Genomic DNA, 20538 nt, shown 5'->3' with positions numbered 1-20538 from the left:
AAGATCTCACCTCGTGGGGCATCAATGATCATGAGGAAGGTGAGGGATCAGCCCAGAACTACACGGCAGGACCTGGTCAATGACCTGAAGAGAGCTGGGACCACAGTCTCAAAGAAAACCATTAGTAACACAGTACGCCGTCATGGGTTAAAATCCTGCAGCGCACGCAAGGTCCCCCTGCTCAAGCCAGCGCATGTCCAGGCCCGTCTGAAGTTTGCCAATGACCATCTGGATGATCCAGAGGAGGAATGGGAGAAGGTCATGTGGTCTGATGAGACAAAAATATAGCTTTTTGGTCTAAACTCCACTCGCCGTGTTTGGAGGAAGAAGAAGGATGAGTACAACCCCAAGAACACCATCCCAACCGTGAAGCGTGGAGGTGGAAACATCATTCTTTGGGGATGCTTTTCTGCAAAGGGGACAGGACGACTGCACCGTATTGAGGGGAGGATGGATGGGGCCATGTATTGCGAGATCTTGGCCAACAACCTCCTTCCCTCAGTAAGAGCATTGAAGATGGATCGTGGCTGGGTCTTCCAGCATGACAACGACCCGAAACACACAGCCAGGGCAACTAAGGAGTGGCTCTGTAAGAAGCATCTCAAGGTCCTGGAGTGGCCCAGCCAGTCTCCAGACCTGAACCCAATAGAACATCTTTGGAGGGAGCTGAAAGTCCGTATTGCCCAGCGACAGCCCCGAAACCTGAAGGATCTGGAGAAGGTCTGTATGGAGGAGTGGGCCAAAATCCCTGCTGCAGTGTGTGCAAACCTGGTCAAAACCTACAGGAAACGTATGATCTCTGCAAACAAAGGTTTCTGTACCAAATATTAAGTTCTGCTTTTCTGATGTATCAAATACTTATGTCATGCAATAAAATACAAATTAATTACTTAAAAATCATACAATGTGATTGGATTTTTGTTTTAGATTCCGTCTCTCACAGTTGAAGTGTACCTATGATAAAAATTACAGACCTCTACATGCTTTGTAAGTAGGAAAACCTGCAAAATCGGCAGTGTATGAAATACTTGTTCTCCCCAATGTAGATAGTCATGCTTCTCCACCTTTACTCTCCGTTCGTCATTCAGTCAGCAACCTTCTTACAGCAGGTCCCTGTCCAGAGTTCAACTGAACTTTTCACTCTTCACAAAAACAGGAACAAAATCTCCTGTTGTGAAGTTCTCATGTAAAACTCCCCCCTCTCCTTTCCTTCCAATCAGCTTGGGCTCCTTACTTACCAAGTGTGTTGTGTGATTGGCTGGTGGTGCTGGGTGTGTGTAGGTGTAGGGCTTTGAGTGGGTGAGTGTGGATGGTGTAGGTAGGGGAGTGTGAGGGGAGTGTTGAGGGTGTGTGTGAGGATTCTGGTTGGGAGGCGTGGAGCCCCGGGGGTGCTGAAGCAGAACTGTGAGCTTTAGTCCGTGTCCCAGATGGCCCTGTGTTCTCTTTATTTGTTTCTGAGGCTGGTGAGAAAGTGCTGCTGAAGACATGATGCACACTGCATAATGTACACTCACACACATTGTGTTTCATACTGGGTGTGTTCTATCACACTTTGTACATGGTGTGTGTATGCATGTGCATACCTGTTTGTGTGTGTGGGAGAGGTGTGTGTGTGCGTGTGTGCATACTTGCGCGCAGGTGTGTGTGTCTTGGCAGCATTCTCGCCATGGCTCAGTAGTGTTGTCATGTTGCGTGAGAACCAGCAGCACCTCTCGTCTCTGAGGCATTACTGCTGTAAATCCTGTTTTGTTTCGATTCCCAAGAAAAAAAAGGTGTCAAAGTGGTTTATTTGTGTGCAATTTTCTGGGACAGCCAGCCACACCTAGTCTTTCCCACTACTTTCCCCAGTCAGATTCATATCTGTCTAGCTCTCTGTCTACCTGCCAGGTAAGGTATGGTCATGCAAACACACACACACAAACACACACATACAAACACACACAAACACACAAACACACACATACACACACACACACACACACACACACACACACACACACACACACACACACACACATACAAACAGGCCTGGGTGTTGTGTTATAATAGTCCTGACCTGGTCCTTGCTGTGCTCTGTCAAACAGAATACAGAAACACAACCCTAGCTAACAATGGCTCCTGAGTCCAGAGCTCTCTGCTGCCACGCTTGAATCATCCCAACCACATTTTGCTTTTAGTAAGTGAATTTACAGTTGTGGTAGCCACTGAGACTGTGTGAGGGCTGCTGAACTTAATGCTATGCTGTGTTGTTGAATACACTGTCTCCTGCAAATTGACTGTGCTGTGAACTCCTGCTCCTGTATGTTTATATTCTGTAATGGCAGTTGCACACGGCCCAGTGATGCAGACTGTTATGATGTGTTTGTTTTGTTTTTCTTATGTTATGTATTGTTGTTGGCCAATTGTCTGTGTGGGTGTGTCGGTGTGGGTGTAGGTGTGTGTGTGCGTTTGTATATGTGTGTGCACGTCCAAGCGTGCGTGCATTGTATATGTGCTTGCGTGTGCTCCAGCAAATGTGCGTGCTCCTGTGTGTGTGTGTATTTCACTTCATATTCTGATACCATCCTAGTAGAGACAGAGGTCCCTGACTCACCTTACAGTGTCAAAGGGAAATCAAACCCACCCCATCCAGCTCTAACAGCACAGAATCTCCCCCTGGGACTGGAAATGTCTGCTCCGGAGCTTTTGACATTGTCTGTGAGGGGAAAGAAAAAGGTATCAGCTGACTGGATCATATGTTCCCAATGCCAAACAGGTAGTGACAACTCCAGATTGTCAGTTCAGAGTCTGCAGACTAACCGCAGAGTTTTAGGAGCAGGAGCAAGGGCTTCATGTCTTATCTTGGCCTCTTTTCTGTGACTACTTATGGAACCACAACCACAACTCCAAATTAATTTAGCTTCAGCTTCCCAGAACCCATGACACTTATATGGGAGATACAGTCGTGGTCAAAAGTTTTGAGAATGACACAAATACTAATTTTCACAAAGTCTGCTGCCTCAGTTTTGATGATGGCAATTTGCATATACTCCAGAATGTCATGAAGAGTGATCAGATGAATTGCAAAGTCCCTCTTTGCCATGAAAATGAACTTAATCCCCCAAAAAACATTTCCACTGCATTTCAGCCCTGCCACAAAAGGACCAGCTGCCATCATGTCAGTGATTCTCTCGTTAACACAGGTGAGAGTGTTGACGAGGACAAGGCTGGAGATCACTCTGTCATGCTGATTGAGTTAGAATAACAGACTAGAAGCTTTAAAAGGAGGGTGGTGCTTGAAATCATTGTTCTTCCTCTGTTAACCATGTTAACCATGGTTACTTTGCACAAAAAGAGCTTCACAGGCAAGGATATTGCTGCTAGTAAGATTGCACCTAAATCAACCATTTATCTGATCATCAAGAACTTCAAGGAGAGAGGTTCAATTGTTGTGAAGAAGGTGTCAAGGCGCCCACGAAAGTCCAGCAAGCGCCAGGACTGTCTCCTAAAGTTGATTCAGCTGCGGGATCGGGGCACCACCAGTGCAGAGCTTGCTCAGGAATGACAGCAGGCAGGTGTGAGTGCATCTGCACGCACAGTGAGGCAAAGACTTTTGGAGGATGGCCTGGTGTCAAGAAGGGCAGCAAAGAAGCCACTTCTCTCCAGGAAAAACATCAGGGACAGACTGATATTCTGCAAAAGGTACAGGGATTGGACTGCTGAGGACTGGGGTAAAGTCATTTTCTCTGATGTATCCCCTGGGCATCCAGAAAACACCTTGTCTGGAGAAGACAAGGTGAGCGCTACCATCCTGTGTCATGCCAACAGTAAAGCATCCTGAGACCATTCATGTGTGGGGCTGCTTCTCAGCCAAGGGAGTGGGCTCACTCACAATTTTGCCCAAGAACACAGCCATGAATAAAGAATGATACCAACACATCCTCCGAGAGCAACTTCTCCCAACCATCCAAGAACAGTTTAGTGATGACCAATGACTGTTCCAGCATGATGGAGCACCTTACCATAAGGCAAAAGTGATAACTAAGTGACTCAGGGAACAAAACATAGACATTTTGGGTCCATGGCCAGGAAACTCCCCAGACCTTAATCCCATTGAGAACTTGTGGTCGATCCTCAAGAGGCGGGTGGACAAACAAAAACCCACAAATTCTGACAAACTCCAAGCATTGATTAAGCAAGAATGGGCTGCCATCAGTCAGGCGGCAGGTAGCTTAGTGGTTAAGAGCGTTGTGCCAGTAACCGAAAGGTCACTGGTTCAAATCCCCGAGCCAACTAGGTGAAACATCTGTCGATGTGCCCTTGAGCAAGGCACTTAACCCTAATTGCTCCTGTAAGTCACTCTGGATAAGAGCGTCTGCTAAATGATGTAAATGTAAATGTGGCCCAGAAGTTAATTGACAGCATGCCAGGGCGGATTGCAGAGGTCTTGAAAAAGAAGGGTCAACACTGCAAATATTGACTCTTTGCATAAACTTAAAGTAATTGTCAATAAAAGCCTTTGACTCTTATGGAACGCTTGTAATTATACTTCAGTATACCATAGTAACATCTGACAAAAATACCTCATAACACTGAAGCAGCGAACTTTGTGAAGATCAATACTTGTGTCATTCTCAAAACTTTTGACCATGACTGTATCTGTCAATAATGGGCCGCTAATGGAACACTGATTCGTCACTCCTTACGTCAAGGTAGTTTCAGAATTTAAGATATTGTATTAGGCTATGGAGATTCTATGCATTCTAGATTAGAATGTATCTCACTTTGGGAGCGTTCCTAAATTCACTCTGGCTATCTACTCCGATTTCAGAGCACTCTTGTCTGAGTGTGCCAGAGTGCAGAATAACTAATGAATGTACGAACGCTCAACACCCGTTGAATATGGCCGGTGTCAGTAAACGTCGGCAAAAAAGCCTAATTAAATTGTTGCCAGCAGCACAGTTACAGTCACCAACACTCTGGATAACATGAAAACAGCCTAACCAGCTCTTCTAGGGCGAGTAAAATGGTCAGAGTGAGGTGTTCTCTTATTTGTGTCTGGAAGTAGCTAGCAAGCTAGCCAATGTTAGCTTGGGTGCTGGACTGCCGTTGTGAGGTCAGAATGCTCGGATCAACACTACTCCTCGGCCAGAGCGTCCAGTGTGCACTCTGAATGCTCTGAGTGCGAAACACTGAATTTACGAATGGACAATCTGACAACGCTCTGAATTTACGAACGCCCAGAGCGCACTCTGAGCACACTCTGGCACTCCAGATTGAATTTACGAACACACCCTTTATGTTCGCCATTGTGTCATCATAGAGCTATTCTCAGGCAGTAAATGAAAATTAATTAATAGCTGATAATTAGGCCTGATAGTAGTGTAACTGTAAGACAGTGACGTACACTGTCAAACCATGAAACGTGACACGTTTATAACATAAAAGTCAGTGTTTAAAACTTAAACATTAGGAATTTAGATTTCCCAATAAGTGTTCTCATCTTAAACACAGGCTGCAAGATGAAACATGATAGTCAGCTTTTTCCAGTCAGTTTCCAACCAGGAGAACACCTATATTTTAAACACTAGTGTTTACTTTCCCATCGTTCATTTTAGAGGGGTGGAAGAAGTAGGTGGAGCATTTGATCTGGAGCCTACTGGAACTGGAAGTCATGACAACTTGATTTGCTTCAGTTAAACAAGCCAGGACAGAGTTCCCTTGGATGCAGAATAGAATCTTTCATCATGTCTTGGTCTGCGTCCCAAATGGCACCATATTCCCTTTATAGTGCACTATGGGCCTTGGTCAAAAGGGGAACAGGGAGCTATTTGGGATGCTATCTATGTCTTAATGTTAAATGTGCAATCTATACCCTCCTTGGGAATCCATCCCTACATTCCCAGAGAACCAGATATTCCTCCCTCCACTCCTTACCCACTCCTCCCCCCATCCCTCTGTATTTGAAAGAGAGAGAAGAGACTGATTAGATTTCTTTTCCAAATGAAAGAGAGAAACCTCTCCAGTGCCGAAACTAAAAAGGAATCCTGTAATATTAAAATAATGATGCTTTTAAAATAATATTAGTAGCTTCAGATTACTTATATTCCATCTCATCTTTAACCCCCTCTCATCCCCTGACACATAAAGATGTGAGAGGCTATAGCCATGAAATCATAATTAAAGATTTTTTTGGACTCTGGGAAGCGGAGCTGGCTAGTATGGCCATGCTCATTCCTGTAGTTGCTAGCTGCAGTTTCTTGGTCTGTTATCTCGTCTGCTCTCAGAGGGCTGTGCTGAGCTCCACGCCCCAGGCACTTACAAGCTGGTGCCACGGGTGGTAGGCTGATGGGCGAATGAGATGGAGGGAAAGAGGGATGGGTGGATGAGTCTCTCTGGGTGTTCTCAGTTGGAAACCCACCTCCTGTCTCTGACTTTCGCTCTTCCATCTGAAGCTCTATTCCCTTGATATTGCACTACTTACGTGCCCTGGTCAAAAGTACACTCTAAGAAAAAAAGGTGCTATGTAGAACCATACAGGATTCTTCGGTTTGTCCCCATAGGGGAATCCTTTTTGGTGCTGGGTAGAACCTTTTGCAGAGGGTTCTAACTAGAACTCTCTATGTAGGGTTCTTCAAAGATCCCCCTGTATATGGTTCTACAGCGAACCCTTTTATCTTTGGAGGGTTCTTCTTCAAACACTCTATGAACGGTTCTTTATTAGCCTTTAAAAATACATATTTATGACAATATATACTGTATATAATAAGGCCTTTCTTTGAGGGCCTAGTTATACTCTAACACAGCAGGCCTGCAAGTCACATTATACTGGCTTGCAAAGTGATGTGTAATTCTTATTGGAATCCAGCCAGAGTTAGGATATCCAACAAGTGGAATTGTTTATCACCCGCAACCTGAATTCAGAATGACTGCCAAGGTAGAGAAGATTGCATACTAAGACTACCTCAATCATGTAAACAGGAACAACCATCTCAGTAACGGGTGCAATAAAAACTGTATGTTATATCTATTTTTTGTGTAGCATAAAATTAATCAACCAATCAATGTACATGCAAAAACACAGATATTACAGTAAAACAAACAATTATGTAAATCTCCCTACAATAGAGCATGCTGGGAAATATTATATATGGTTCTATGTAGAACCCTAGGATGTTAAAGGTTCTAGAAAGAACCCTTTGCCATACAAAGAACCCTTGTCTTCCAAAAAAGGGTTATTCTGATCAAAATGGTTATGGAAGAACCCTATCCCTCTGCAAAGAACCCTTTTGGAACCCTTTTTTCTAGGAGGGCAGTGCACTATATATGGAATAGGATGCTATTTGGGACATCAATCAAATGTATTTTATAAAGCCCATTTTACAACAGCAGTTGTCACAAAGTGCTATACAGAAACTCAGCCTAAAACCCCAAAGAGCAAGCAATGCAGAAGTAGAAGCACAGTGGCTAGGAAAAACTCCCAAGAAAGGCAGGAACCTAGGCAGTAACCTAGGACATAACCCTGGTCTTAACTGGCTCCACTCCTCCCCACCGCTCTCTCGCTCATCTCATGGATCCCTGCTCAGTCAGAGGAGAAAGAACCTCTCCAAGTCTTTAATGGGCTCAGAGAAGCTCCGGCTCTTTAGGTGTCGGCGGTCTAATGAGTTCCTTTTGAAACGGAGAACGAACATGTGCGAGCATGTGCACTTAGATGTAGATGTGTGTGATGGAGTCTGTGTGTGTGTGTGCGCGTGTGTGAAAGCAAGAGATCTACGTTTTTTATTTGTGTCATGTGCATGTATTTTTGTGTGGTTTGTGTATGTGTGCTTGGGTTTTATGTATGGTGTACTCAATATTGACGTTTTATTGGTTTGCTTGTTATAGCCTACAATTGACAGTTAGATACAAACTGCTTTAAAGCCTGTGGTTCTGCCCAGTCAGAGAGAGAGACAGGGAACATCTCGGAACACTTTCACTTATCTTCAAGAGTGTCTGACTAGGGCTGTGTCCCAAATGGCACCCTGTTCCCTAGTGCACTACTTTTGACCAGAGCCATATGGGGACCTGGTCAGAAGTACTGCACTGTATAGGCAATAGGGTGCCATTTGCAAGATGCTGTGATCAAGGCTGTGACGACTGTATTTGTTTTTCGGTTGTGTAATTCCACACTGGTCTATGGGTTTTTATTTCTGGGCTGTATACCTAAAAATCATGAAGAATGAGGAGGTAATATTTAGAAAAGGACTCAGACACAGTACTGAGACACAGTAACCGCATGAGGGATGAGTACTATCCAACAACAGTACTTTACCTTTGTACTTTTTCCTTCACACAGACAATATATATATTTCTTTCAATAACCTTGTTTGGGGTAAGTTGTAAAATACTGCAATGATTCAACCATCAGAAAATACAACCTAACGTTAATGTTTCTGAACCTGAGGGACATAGACACATAGTAACTGAAGTGAATCATATTGAATATGTATCTCTTCAACACGTAGAACAAGTGAAGGGAGCATTTTGAGTACAGCCGATCTTGAGGGCAGATATCGATGAGGACAGATCATCTTGAGGACAGATCTATTTTAGATTTCTTCCCAAGCGGTTTACAAGTACCAAGCTGACCCCTCTTACAATAATCCAATGAACACAGTTAGTATATACACTCAGTGGCCAGTGCCTCCAGAACAGTCTGACTTCTTCAGGGCATTGAAACGTTACTCAATTTGTATCAAGGGACCTAACGTATGCCAGGAAAGCATTCCGCACACCATTACACCACCGCCACCAGTCTGTACCGTTGACACCAGGCAGGATGGGGCCATGGACCCATGCTGCTTATGCCAAACCCTGACTCTGCCATCAGCATGACGTAACAGTAACCGGGATTCATCGGACAAGGCAATGTTTTTCCCCTCCTCAATTTTCGAGTGTTGGTGATCGCGTGCCCACTGGAGCCGCTTCTTCTTGTTTTTAGCTGATAGGAGTGGTCGTCTGCTGCAATAGCATATCTGTGACAAGGACAGACGAGTTCTGCATTCGGAGATGCCGTTCTGCACACCACCATTGTACTGTGCCGTTATTTGCCTGTTTGTGGCCGCCTGTTAGCTTGCATGATTCTTACAATTCTCCTTCGACCTCTCATCAACGAGCTGTTTTCGCCCACAGGACTTCCACTGACTGGGATGTTTTTTGTTTGTCGCACCATTCTTGGTAAACCCAGGAAGCTGGCCATTTCTGAGATACTGGAAACGGCGTGTCTGGCACCAACGATCATACCATGCATGCTCAGAGTTGCTTAGGTCACTCTTCTTTCCCATTCTTATGTTCAATCGAACAGTAACTGAATGCCTCAATGCCTGTCTGCCTGCTTTATATAGCAAACCACAGCCACGTGACTCACTTCTAGGAGTGAGCCATTTACTTGAACGGGGTGGTGTACCTTATAAACTGGCCACTGAATGTACATGGTATCATCTTAGTTCTTATATCACCACACAGTAACATGGGATTACCAAAAGTGTTCTGTATTTCCATTCAATCTATTTGAACTTTGTTTGTTCCTTTACCTTCTCTGTAACCATTTTTCAGAAAGAACTGACGTATGGTGTGTTTGTGTGTGTGTGTGAGTGTGCGCTTGAGTGCCTAACCCTCCCGGAGTGGACTCAACACAGTACAGTGGGTGAAGGCTGGGCCATTGTGTTAGGCATCATCATAGCATTACCCTGACCTGGGATGTTTGTGCTTTTCTCTCCCCCAGGAGACTGTCATAACAGGCCTGCTCCCTGAGACCACCTACTCTGTCACCGTGGCAGCCTACAGCACCAAGGGGGACGGGGCACGCAGCAAGGCCAAGGTGGTCACTACCACAGGAGCAGGTGTGTAGAGCTACACGCAAGAACACACACAAAGAGACACACACACTGCACACACATACACACACAGGATAAGGTGTGTACAGCTAAATCATTGCTCCCTCTTGATCAGATGATTATTGTGAAAGAGAATGTCTTCGTCCAAAATGGCACTGCAGTACAAATATCGATATCAACATAATCTAAAATCAAATCTAAAATAACAAGTAAGTAGAATAAAGTAGTATGCATAGTAATAAAACTGATACAGTGCATTCGGAATGTATTAGGACCCCTTCCCTTTTTCCACATTTTGTTACGTTAAAGCCTTATTCTAAAATTGCTTAAATTAATTATTTTCCTCATCAATCTACACACAATACCCCATAATGACAAAGCGAAAACAGGTTTTTATACATTTTTGCAAATGTATATATATTTTTAAACGTATTTACTTAAGTATTCAGTCCCTTCGCTATGAGACAAAAAATTAAGCTCAGGTGCATCCTGTTTCCATTGGTCATCCTTGAGATGATTCTACAACTTGATTGGAGTCCACCTGTGGTAAATTCAATTGATTGGGTATGTTTTGGAAAGGCACACACCTGTCTATATAAGGTCCCACAGTTGACAGTGCATGTCAGAGCAAAAACCAAGCCATGAGGTTGAAGGAATTGTCCGTTGAGCTCCGAGACAGGATTGTGTCGAGGCACAGATCTGGGGAAGGGTACCAAAACATTTCTGCAGCATTTAAGGTCCCCAAGAACACAGTGGCCTCCATCATTCTTAAATGGAAGAAGTTTGGAACCACCAAGACTATTCCTAGAGCTGGCCGCCCGGCCAAACTGAGCAATCAGGTGACAAGGGCCTTGGTCAAGGAGGTGACCAAGAACCCTATGGTCACTCTGACAGAGCTCCAGAGTTCCATTCTACCAATCAGGCCTTTATGGTAGAATGGCCAGATGGAAGCCACTCCTCAGTAAAAGGCACATGTCAGCCCACTTGGAGTTTTCCAAAAAAGGGACTCTCAGACCGTAAGAAACAAGATTCTCTGGTCTGATGAAACCAAGATTTAACTCTTTGGCCTGAATGCCAAGTGTCACATCTGGAGGAAACCTGGCACCATCCCTACGGTGAAGCATGGTGGTGGCAGCATCATGCTGTGGGGATGTTTTTCAGCGGCAGTGACTGGGAGACTAGTCAGGATCGAGGGAAAGATGAACGGAGCAAAGTACAGAGAGATCCTTGATGAAAACCTGCTCCAGAGCGCTCAGGACCTCAGAATGGGGAAAAGGTTCACCTTCCAACAGAACAATGACCCTAAGCACACAGCCAAGACAATCTAAGAGTGGCTTCGGGACAAGTCCCTGAATGTCCTTGAGTGGCCCAGCCAGAGTCCGGACCCATCGAACCTGTCAGAGCTTGAGAGGATCTGCAGAGAGAGATGGGACAAACTCCCCAAATACAGGTGTGCCAAGCTCGTAGCGTCATACCCAAGAAGACTCAGGGCTGTAATCACTGCCAAAGGTGCTTCAACAAAGTACTGAGTAAAGGGTCTGAAAACGTATGTAAATGTGATATTTCATTTTTTTTTATAAATTAGCTAAATATTCTAAAAACCTGTTTTTGCTTTGTCATTATGGGGTATTGTGTGTAGATTAATGAGGGGGGGGAAACAATTTAATCAATATTAGAATAAGGCTGTAATGTAACAAAATGTGGAATAAGTCAAGGGGTCTGAATACTTTCAAATTCACTGTATGTACAGAATAGGATATACAGTGTAAATGATGAATGTGCAGTAGTACTCACTCTGACTGACTTGACCTGAAACTGGCCTTTTATTCTGACTGCTCACTATGTGTGCCTCCCAAATGGCACCCTGTTCCCCATATAGTGCACTACTTTTGACCAGGGCCCATAAGGTGTGTTCTATGTCATTATTAAGTGTGTTTTATGTCATTATTAAGTGTGCTCTATGTCATTATCCTAATGATCCTAATTTCTCTCTCTACCCGTTAGTCCCAGGCAAGCCCACTATGATGATCAGCACCACCATCGGTAACACAGCCCTCATCCAGTGGCAACCTCCGAAGGAGATGGTGGGAGAGCACATGGGCTACCAGCTGCAGTACAAACGCATGGCGGAGGAGTCGTTCACCGTAAAAGACTTCAAGAAGACAGAAGACCACTTCACCGTCACCGGCCTGCACAAGGGCGCCACCTACGTCTTCAAGCTCTGCGCCAAAAACCGGGTGGGCAACGGGGAGGAGTATGCGAAGGAGATCACCACGCCGGACGATATGCCCAGTAGCTACCCCCAGAACTTGAGCGTTGTGGGCCTGACCACCACCACCACCAAGCTGGCCTGGGAGCCTCCGGCGCTGGCTGAGAGGAACGGGAAGATTGTCCAGTATGTTGTGGTGTACAGAGATATCAACAGCCAGCAGAACCACACCAACAGGTATTATTCAATACCAATATTAATAATATTTTTAAACACCTTCTGAGACATTGATAAAACACTTAAAGTGAGGACTTTCTGTGTTTTTTATCTCATATTGTATAGTCCACTGTCCTCAAACAGACATATCTTATCTTCTCTTATCTTATCTGCCTCAACAGCACGACAGAGACCCAGATGACCATCATGGGGCTGCAGCCTGATACCACCTATGATATCAGGATCAGGGCATTCACCAGCAAGGGAGGAGGACCCATCAGTCCTAGTATACAGAGCAGGACCATGTCTACCTCCATGCCAGGTGAGTACATGGTGAACATACGCAATGCAGGCGTACACACAAACGCGAGCGAGCGTGCGCACGCAAACACACGCACGCACAGACGCGCACACACACACACACACAAACACATTGAGAGCATGATCGTGTCGACCTCCATGCCTTATGAGCTCTGCTGATCTGTATAAATAGTCTCACACAGATGCAGAGACACCAGACCCAAGAGCACACAGGCATGCAAACATACACACACAGCCCCCACACCCCTCCCCCCACACATAGACATACATCCACAGTCTCTCTGGCACAGACAGAGCAGATGGTATGGGAGAGGAACAGATGCATAGCTGTGTGTGTGGAAGCTGGTGGCAACTGGACTAGAGTGGCAGAACCAGTCCAGCGTAACCAGTACAGCAGTACATCAGCACCATGGAACACTCCTTTCATGTTCATATTAGTGCACATATGGCTCATGTGGAAATATATGCTAATATGCCTGCTACTAGCTATTCATAGTCAAATATAATGCACAGAGACCTAGCAGACAGCTACCAGAGACTGGGGTTCAGATCCCACCATTTCAGACCCCACCAGTTACAGTACACATGAATGTAGAGGAAAGCTCATGTGAGTAGTTCCCCTGATGTTTTATCATGCATATATTTATGTTATAGTGTAAATGCAATAACATATCTTAATGTTACCATTAAAAAGTATGGGTCACTGAACATTAGTGAACTCTTATAAATTACTTATCTCTTCAGAGAGTTATTTCATAATCTGTTTATCTCTATCTTAAAGCCTGTGTCCCTTACTATTTTTGCTGTAGCACTGATCTCCCAAGATGCTCTAGGGTTCCCCTAGCTCTGTCATGTTACAGCAAGTACAGATGACAGTGTTCTTTTATAATTGACCCTCTGTGTGTGTCCTCTGCCTCCCCCACCTCACCTCTGTCTCGCCACTCTCTCCCCCAACTCACCCTCTGTCTCACCCATCTCTCCCCCACCCCACCCCACCCTCTGTCTCACCCATCTCTCCCCCACCTCACCCTCTGTCTCACCCCTCTCTCCCCCACCTCACCCTCTGTCTCTCCCCTCTCTCCCCCAACTCACCTTCTGTCACCCTCTGTCTCCCCCCACCTCACCCTCTGTCTCCCCCACCTCACCCTCTGTCTCACCCCTCTCTCCCCCGCCTCACCCTCTTTCTCCCCCCCAACTCCCCCAGAGTTCACCAAAAACTTTGGTGTGAAAGCCGTGATGAAGACATCGGTCCTGCTGACTTGGGAAGTGCCAGAAACATACAAGTCTCAAGTGCCTTTCAAAGTAAGTAAAGACACCTCCATCCTTATAGCGTGCCTTATAGCTCCATCCTTATAGCGTGCCTTTTGCCTGCACAGATTGAGGGAATTGCATTGTGCGTGAGTGACGCCACTTTTGTCAGTGGACAATGGAAAGGAGGCTCACACAACACAATGGAGGGGCTAGGATTGAAATATGTATTGAAATATCATGGGAATGAGGAAGGATATTGCCAAGCTTGAAATAATTGGTTATGCTTTATATTCCATCACACGTGGTCCATAACTGTCCTGAGGTTCATATAGAAAACAAAACAAGGAAGAAGGGAGAATATAATCATAGTGCACTTTTAAAAAATGCTGGGTTGTTTGGTTGACCCAACTGCTTGGTGGCAGGTGTTGGGTCACTTACTCAGGTTGTTTTCTTAAAACCTGCTGGGTTATTGAGATATGACCCAGTGGGTCAGAGCAGAAGACTGGAGGCGTAGTTATGTAGGGGCGTGGCTTTTATATATTTTTGATTTTTTGCCACCCATGAGAGTAAATGTCATGATAACTATTCTGTTAAATAGTTATCACGTGTTAAGGTGAAGCATTCAAATGTTTGTAGTTGCAATGATACTTACAGAAGTGTGAGTTTCCTTAAAGCCTTTGTAAATCCATTGTTGGGATACAGTAAGGTTATTATAATAGGTAACAAATCAAAATATTAAGAATGTGTAAAAAAAATAAAAAAGGACCATTTGAATGTTTTCTTCTTTGTTGGGGTTTTATGGTGGTGTGCCAACCAATATTAGATGCATTACCCCCACCTAGTGATAGGGAAACTAATCATCCTGAAACATTGAGCGTTTCCAGCTAATTGTGTCGAAAATAGGTTCATTAGGCTTTGATCAACACAGTGTACAGTAGTGGCACCTGCTGGTCAAAATAATTTAGAACAGACAAATTATTATAGATGACGTCATACACGCCGTAGCATGTGCGCAGGGTAGCCTTTTTGCCTTCTACCGAAACCAATACCAAACCAATCATGTCCCGTGTAGCTCGTGTAGCTCAGTTGGTAGAGCATGGCGTTTGCAACGCCAGGGTTATGGGTTTGATTCCATCGGGGGACCAGTATGAAAATGTATCCACTCACTAACTGTAAATCGCTCTGGATTAGAGTGTCTGCTAAATGACTAAAATGTTTTTAAAAATGTTAGACAAAACGAAGCTTTGGACGTCATTCATCACGTGCTTCTGATAAAGTATTAAAAGCATCGGCACACTGATTCGAAGTAAAGTGCTTCGTGATTTCGGCATATGCCGCGGAGCTCCGGTATCAAACGTAACATCATTGTAACATCACTACCGCCACCTACCAGGCTGGAGTGAGATGGAGACTATGGAGGTGTTTTGGATTATGCACTCTAGTTTATATGAATGGAGGAGGGACATTATTGCTGAGTTAATTACAGTTTGTTCTGGATGGGTTTTGAGAAATTTGGGGAGGGTGAAGCTTATTTACAGGGATGTGATCGTTCTTCTGAGAGTTTGCCTTTGATGTTCGTAGGTTTTACAGTGAAGGAGGATGTGATCTGTAGTTTCTGCTGCTGGACAGTGAGGACATGAACCTGTGTTGTGTTTTCCTATCTTATGGAGAGATAGGATAGTTCTTTGTGGTTATTTGAGAATTGAAACCAGTTGGTGGAGTATAAATGCCTTCCTTTTTCCCCTTCTGGCCATTCCTTTTGCCATTTGTCTGTGATTTAGATTTTGATCAGTGACTTAATTTCAGATTTTGACATTGGAACTATGATGTCGATGTTGTGATGTAGTGCTCCTTTGGCCGCTGCCATCTCTTTCCCAGGCACCCCCACATTAGGGATGTATATTTGACCTTTTTTGACTCTTTGAGTACTGGCATGATTAATTTTTTTTTGTACTGGAGTGCTCAAATAAAAAAAAGGGCAGCACTGGAAAATAATATGTTCACATTTATCTATATGCCAACAGTGAGCAACAACGCCAAATATATCATAATCATTACAGATAACGAATCCTAATTGCTAAATTGCCTCATATATAGTCGATAAAAAAACAACTATATATACAGTGGGGAGAACAAGTATTTGATACACTGCCGATTTTGCAGGTTTTCCTACTTACAAAGCATGTAGAGGTCTGTAATTTTTATCATAGGTACACTTCAACAAAAATCCAGAAAATCACGTTGTATGATTTCTAAGTAATTAATTTGCATTTTATTGCATGACATAAGTATTTGATCACCTACCAACCAGTAAGAATTCCGGCTCTCACAGACCTGTTAGTTTTTCTTTAAGAAGCCCTCCTGTTCTCCACTCATTACCTGTATTAACTGCACCTGTTTGAACTCGTTACCTGTATAAAAGACACCTGTCCACACACTCAATCAAACAGACTCCAACCTCTCCACAATGGCCAATACCAGAGAGCTGTGTAAGGACATCAGGGATACAATTGTAGACCTGCACAAGGCTGGGATGGGCTACAGGACAATAGGTAAGCAGCTTGGTGAGACGGCAACAACTGTTGGCGCAATTATTAGAAAATGGAAGAAGTTCAAGATGACGGTCAATCACCCTCGGTCTGGGGCTCCATGCAAGATCTCACCTCGTGGGGCATCAATGATCATGAGGAAGGTGAGGGATCAGCCCAGAACTACACGGCAGGACCTGGTCAATGACCTGAAGAGAGCTGGGACCACAGTCTCAAAGAAAACCATTACTAACACACTACGCCGTCATAGATTAAAATCCTGCAGCGCACGCAAGGTCCCCCTGCTCAAGCAGGCCTGTCTGAAGTTTGCCAATGACCATCTGGATGATCCAGAGGAGGAATGGGAGAAGGTCATGTGGTCTGATGAGACAAAAATAGAGCTTTTTGGTCTAAACTCCACTCGCCGTGTTTGGAGGAAGAAGAAGGATGAGTACAACCCCAAGAACACCATCCCAACCGTGAAGCATGGAGGTGGAAACATCATTCTTTGGGGATGCTTTTCTGCAAAGGGGACAGGACAACTGCACCGTATTGAGGGCAGGATGGATGGGGCCATGTATCACGAGATCTTGGCCAACAACCTCCTTCCCTCAGTAAGAGCATTGAAGATGGGTCGTGGCTGGGTCTTCCATCATGACAACGACCCGAAACACACAGCTAGGGCAACTAAGGAGTGGCTCCGTAAGAAGCATCTCAAGGTCCTGGAGTGGCCTAGCCAGTCTCCAGACCTGAACCCAATAGAACATCTTTGGAGGGAGCTGAAAGTCCGTATTGCCCAGCGACAGCCCCGAAACCTGAAGGATCTGGAGAATGTCTGTATGGAGGAGTGGGCCAAAATCCCTGCTGCAGTGTGTGCAAACCTGGTAAAGACCTACAGGAAACGTATGATCTCTGTAATTGCAAACAAAGGTTTCTGTACCAAATATTAAGTTCTGCTTTTCTGATGTATCAAATACTTATGTCATGCAATAAAATGCAAATGAATTACTTAAAAATCATACAATGTGATTTTCTGGATTTTTGTTTTAGATTCCGTCTCTCACAGTTGAAGTGTACCTATGATAAAATTACAGACCTCTACATGCTTTGTAAGTAGGAAAACCTGCAAAATCGGCAGTGTATCAAATGCTTGTTCTCCCCACTGTATATATTGAATTGAAACTGTAATATCAACTGGTTATATTATATCGTGGAACACAATCTTCAAACAGGGAGTAACCTCAGCAGTATGGCACTTGCTTATAGAAGCCTATGGCTGTGGAATGGCATAGCCTTGTTTTGTTAATTTAGCAGTCAAGATGCACTTATTTCCTGAGCACTTATCACAGTCAAGACACCTATTTTATAGTAAAAACATGATGTAATATAATAGAATAAAATATAACAGAACAGTATGAGGTGATTCGCATCTCACGTCTGGAACAGTTATTCTTAAAGAGTGATCATTTGAAACAAGGCTCAATTTGGCAAGTTGAAAGGCACATTTTTCAGGGTTCCAAACCAAAATCTGCCTTTTCGATATAGTTTATTATGCCTGTGCCATGGAATTTTCTCAAATGATTAACAATTCTACATTGAACACTGCATGGGGATGAATTAAGGCCAGGACATCTATTTGGTGAGTAAGGCTTAGTTATTCTGATGAAAATATGCTCTTTGTCTTTATCAAACGAATGTTTTTGCTTATTTTCCGTGTGGAACCTGACTATGTTTAGGGAGGTGATAGCCAGTTCGCAAAGTAGTGTTGTCACTAACGTTAGTTACTACAGCTACAGTTGAAGTCTGAAGTTTACATACACCTTAGCCAAATACATTTAAACTCAGTTTTTCACAATTCCTGACATTTAATCCTAGTAAAAATTCCCTGTCTTAGGTCAGTTAGGATCACCACTTTAATTTAAGAATGTGAAATGTCAGAATAATAGTAGAGAGTGATTTATTTTAGCTTTTATTTATTTCATCACATTTCCAGTGGGTCAGAAGTTTACATACACTCAATTAGTATTTGGTAGCACTGCCTTTAAATTGTTTAACTTGGATCAAACGTTTCAGGTAGCCTTCCACAAGCTTCCCACAATAAATTGGGAGAATTTTGGCCCATTCCTCCTGACAGATCTGGTGTAACTGAGTCAGGTTTGTAGGCCTCCTTGCTCACATACGCTTTTTCAGTTCTGCCCACACATTTTCTATAGGATTGAGGTTAGGGCTTTGTGATGGCCACTCCAATACCTTGACTTTGTTGTCCTTAAGCCATTTTGCCACAACTTTGGAAGTATGCTTGGGGTCATTGTCCATTTGGAAGACCCATTTGCGACCAAGCTATAACTTTTGTCACACCCTGGCTCTGGGACTCTATATGTTGAGCCAGGGTGTGTTCATTCTATGTGTTTAATTCTATGTTGGTAATTCTGTTGTGTTTATTTCTATGTTGGCTAGAGTGACTCCCAATCAGAGGCAACGAGTGTCAGCTGTCGTTGGTTGTCTCTAATTGGGAGCCATATTTATACTGTCTATTTTCCCTTTGTGTTTGTGGGTTCTTGTTCCGTGTTCGGTCATTGTTACCGTGGACTTCACGAGTCGTTTCTTGTTTTGTTTATTGTGTCGATTATCACTAAAGATAATAAAGTTCACTATGTTCGTTCAACACGCTGCGCATTGGTCTGTTCATTACGACGATCTTGACAGAAGAACCCACCATGCAATGACCAAGCAGCGTGTCCAGGGGCAGCTCTTGGGCTGGACATGGGAGGAAGCGCCGGGAGAAGAGACGGTGGAGGCGCGCCGTAGAGAGGAGCAGGCAGCCTGGACATGGGAGGAGATAATGGACGGTAAAGGGTCCTGGACTTGGGAGGAAATCCTGGCCGGGATCGATCGCCGGCCATGGAGTGAGACAGTGGAGAGGCGACGGAGAGAGGAGCAGCGGCGCCAAACGGGTCTACGTCGGACAGGCGAGAGGCAACCCCAGAAAATTTTTAGGGGGGGGCACACGGCATGGACGACGGGGCTGACGGAGGCAGAAAAGGGGCGGATTCAGAAGGCCACCAGGTTACGGATACACCGCCCTGTACGTCCTGTGCGGATGCCTCACACAGAGTGTGTGAGGGTAGGCATTCAGCCAGGACGGGTTGTGGCCGCTCTTCACTCCAGGTCTCCTATCCGTCTCCACAGCCCGGTTCGGCCTGTCCCTGCTCCACGCACCAAGCCTACGGTGTGCGTCGACAGCCCAGCCCGGCCTGTCCCTGCTCCACGCACCAAGCCTACGGTGTGCGTCGACAGCCCAGCCCGGCCTGTCCCTGCTCCACGCACCAAGCCTACGGTGTGCGTCGCCAGCCCAGCCCGGCCTGTCCCTGCTCTACGCACCGAGCCTACGGGGTGCGTCGCCAGCCCAGCCCGGCCTGTCCCTGCTCCACGCACCAAGGCTACGGTGTGCGTCGCCAGCCCAGCCCGGCCTGTCCCTGCTCTACGCACCAAGCCTACGGTGTGTGTTGCCAGCCCAGCCCGGCCTGTCCCTGCTCTACGCACCGAGCCTACGGGGTGCGTCGCCAGCCCAGTCCGGCCTGTCCCTGCTCTACGCACCAAGCCTACGGTGTGCGTCGCCAGCCCAGTCCGGCCTGTCCCTGCTCCACGCACCAAGCCTACGGTGTGCGTCGCCAGCCCGGCCCGGCCTGTTCCTGCCACTCGCACCAAGTCTACGGTGCGCGTCGCCAGCCCGGCCCGGCCTGTTCCTGCCACTCGCACCAAGTCTACGGTGCGCGTCGCCAGCCCGGCCCGGCCTGTTCCTGCCACTCGCACCAAGTCTACGGTGCGCGTCGCCAGCCCTGCCCGGCCTGTTCCTGCCACTCGCACCAAGTCTACGGTGCGCGTCGCCAGCCCGGCCCGGCCTGTTCCTGCCACTCGCACCAAGTCTACGGTGCGCGTCGCCAGCCCGGCCCGGCCTGTTCCTGCCACTCGCACCAAGTCTACGGTGCGCGTCGCCAGCCCGGCCCGGCCTGTTCCTGCCACTCGCACCAAGTCTACGGTGCGCGTCGCCAGCCCTGCCCGGCCTGTTCCTGCCACTCGCACCAAGTCTACGGTGCGCGTCGCCAGCCCGGCCCGGCCTGTTCCTGCCACTCGCACCAAGTCTACGGTGCGCGTCGCC

The 20538-nt window shown here is 45.7% G+C and overlaps 1 protein-coding gene across 9 annotated transcripts in view; it reads left to right on the top strand.

Annotated features, from left to right (window-relative positions):
• The window catches only part of LOC121540500 (receptor-type tyrosine-protein phosphatase F), a 422639-nt gene that overhangs the window by 339051 nt on the left and 63050 nt on the right, over window positions 1–20538 (top strand). For all 9 annotated transcript variants that reach the window (XM_041849427.2, XM_041849426.2, XM_041849428.2 and 6 more), the window contains 4 exons: window positions 9743–9860; window positions 11859–12300; window positions 12462–12601; window positions 13805–13902. In XM_041849427.2, coding sequence (XP_041705361.1) covers window positions 9743–9860; window positions 11859–12300; window positions 12462–12601; window positions 13805–13902 — 798 coding nt within the window. The remainder of the gene's footprint in view (window positions 1–9742; window positions 9861–11858; window positions 12301–12461; window positions 12602–13804; window positions 13903–20538) is intronic.

This window comes from Coregonus clupeaformis, chromosome 26 (genome assembly GCF_020615455.1).
Source record: "Coregonus clupeaformis isolate EN_2021a chromosome 26, ASM2061545v1, whole genome shotgun sequence".
NCBI classification, from domain to species: Eukaryota; Metazoa; Chordata; class Actinopteri; order Salmoniformes; family Salmonidae; genus Coregonus; species Coregonus clupeaformis.
Note: the sequence above shows the minus strand (reverse complement) of the source record. Positions and strands in the feature narration are given on the sequence as shown.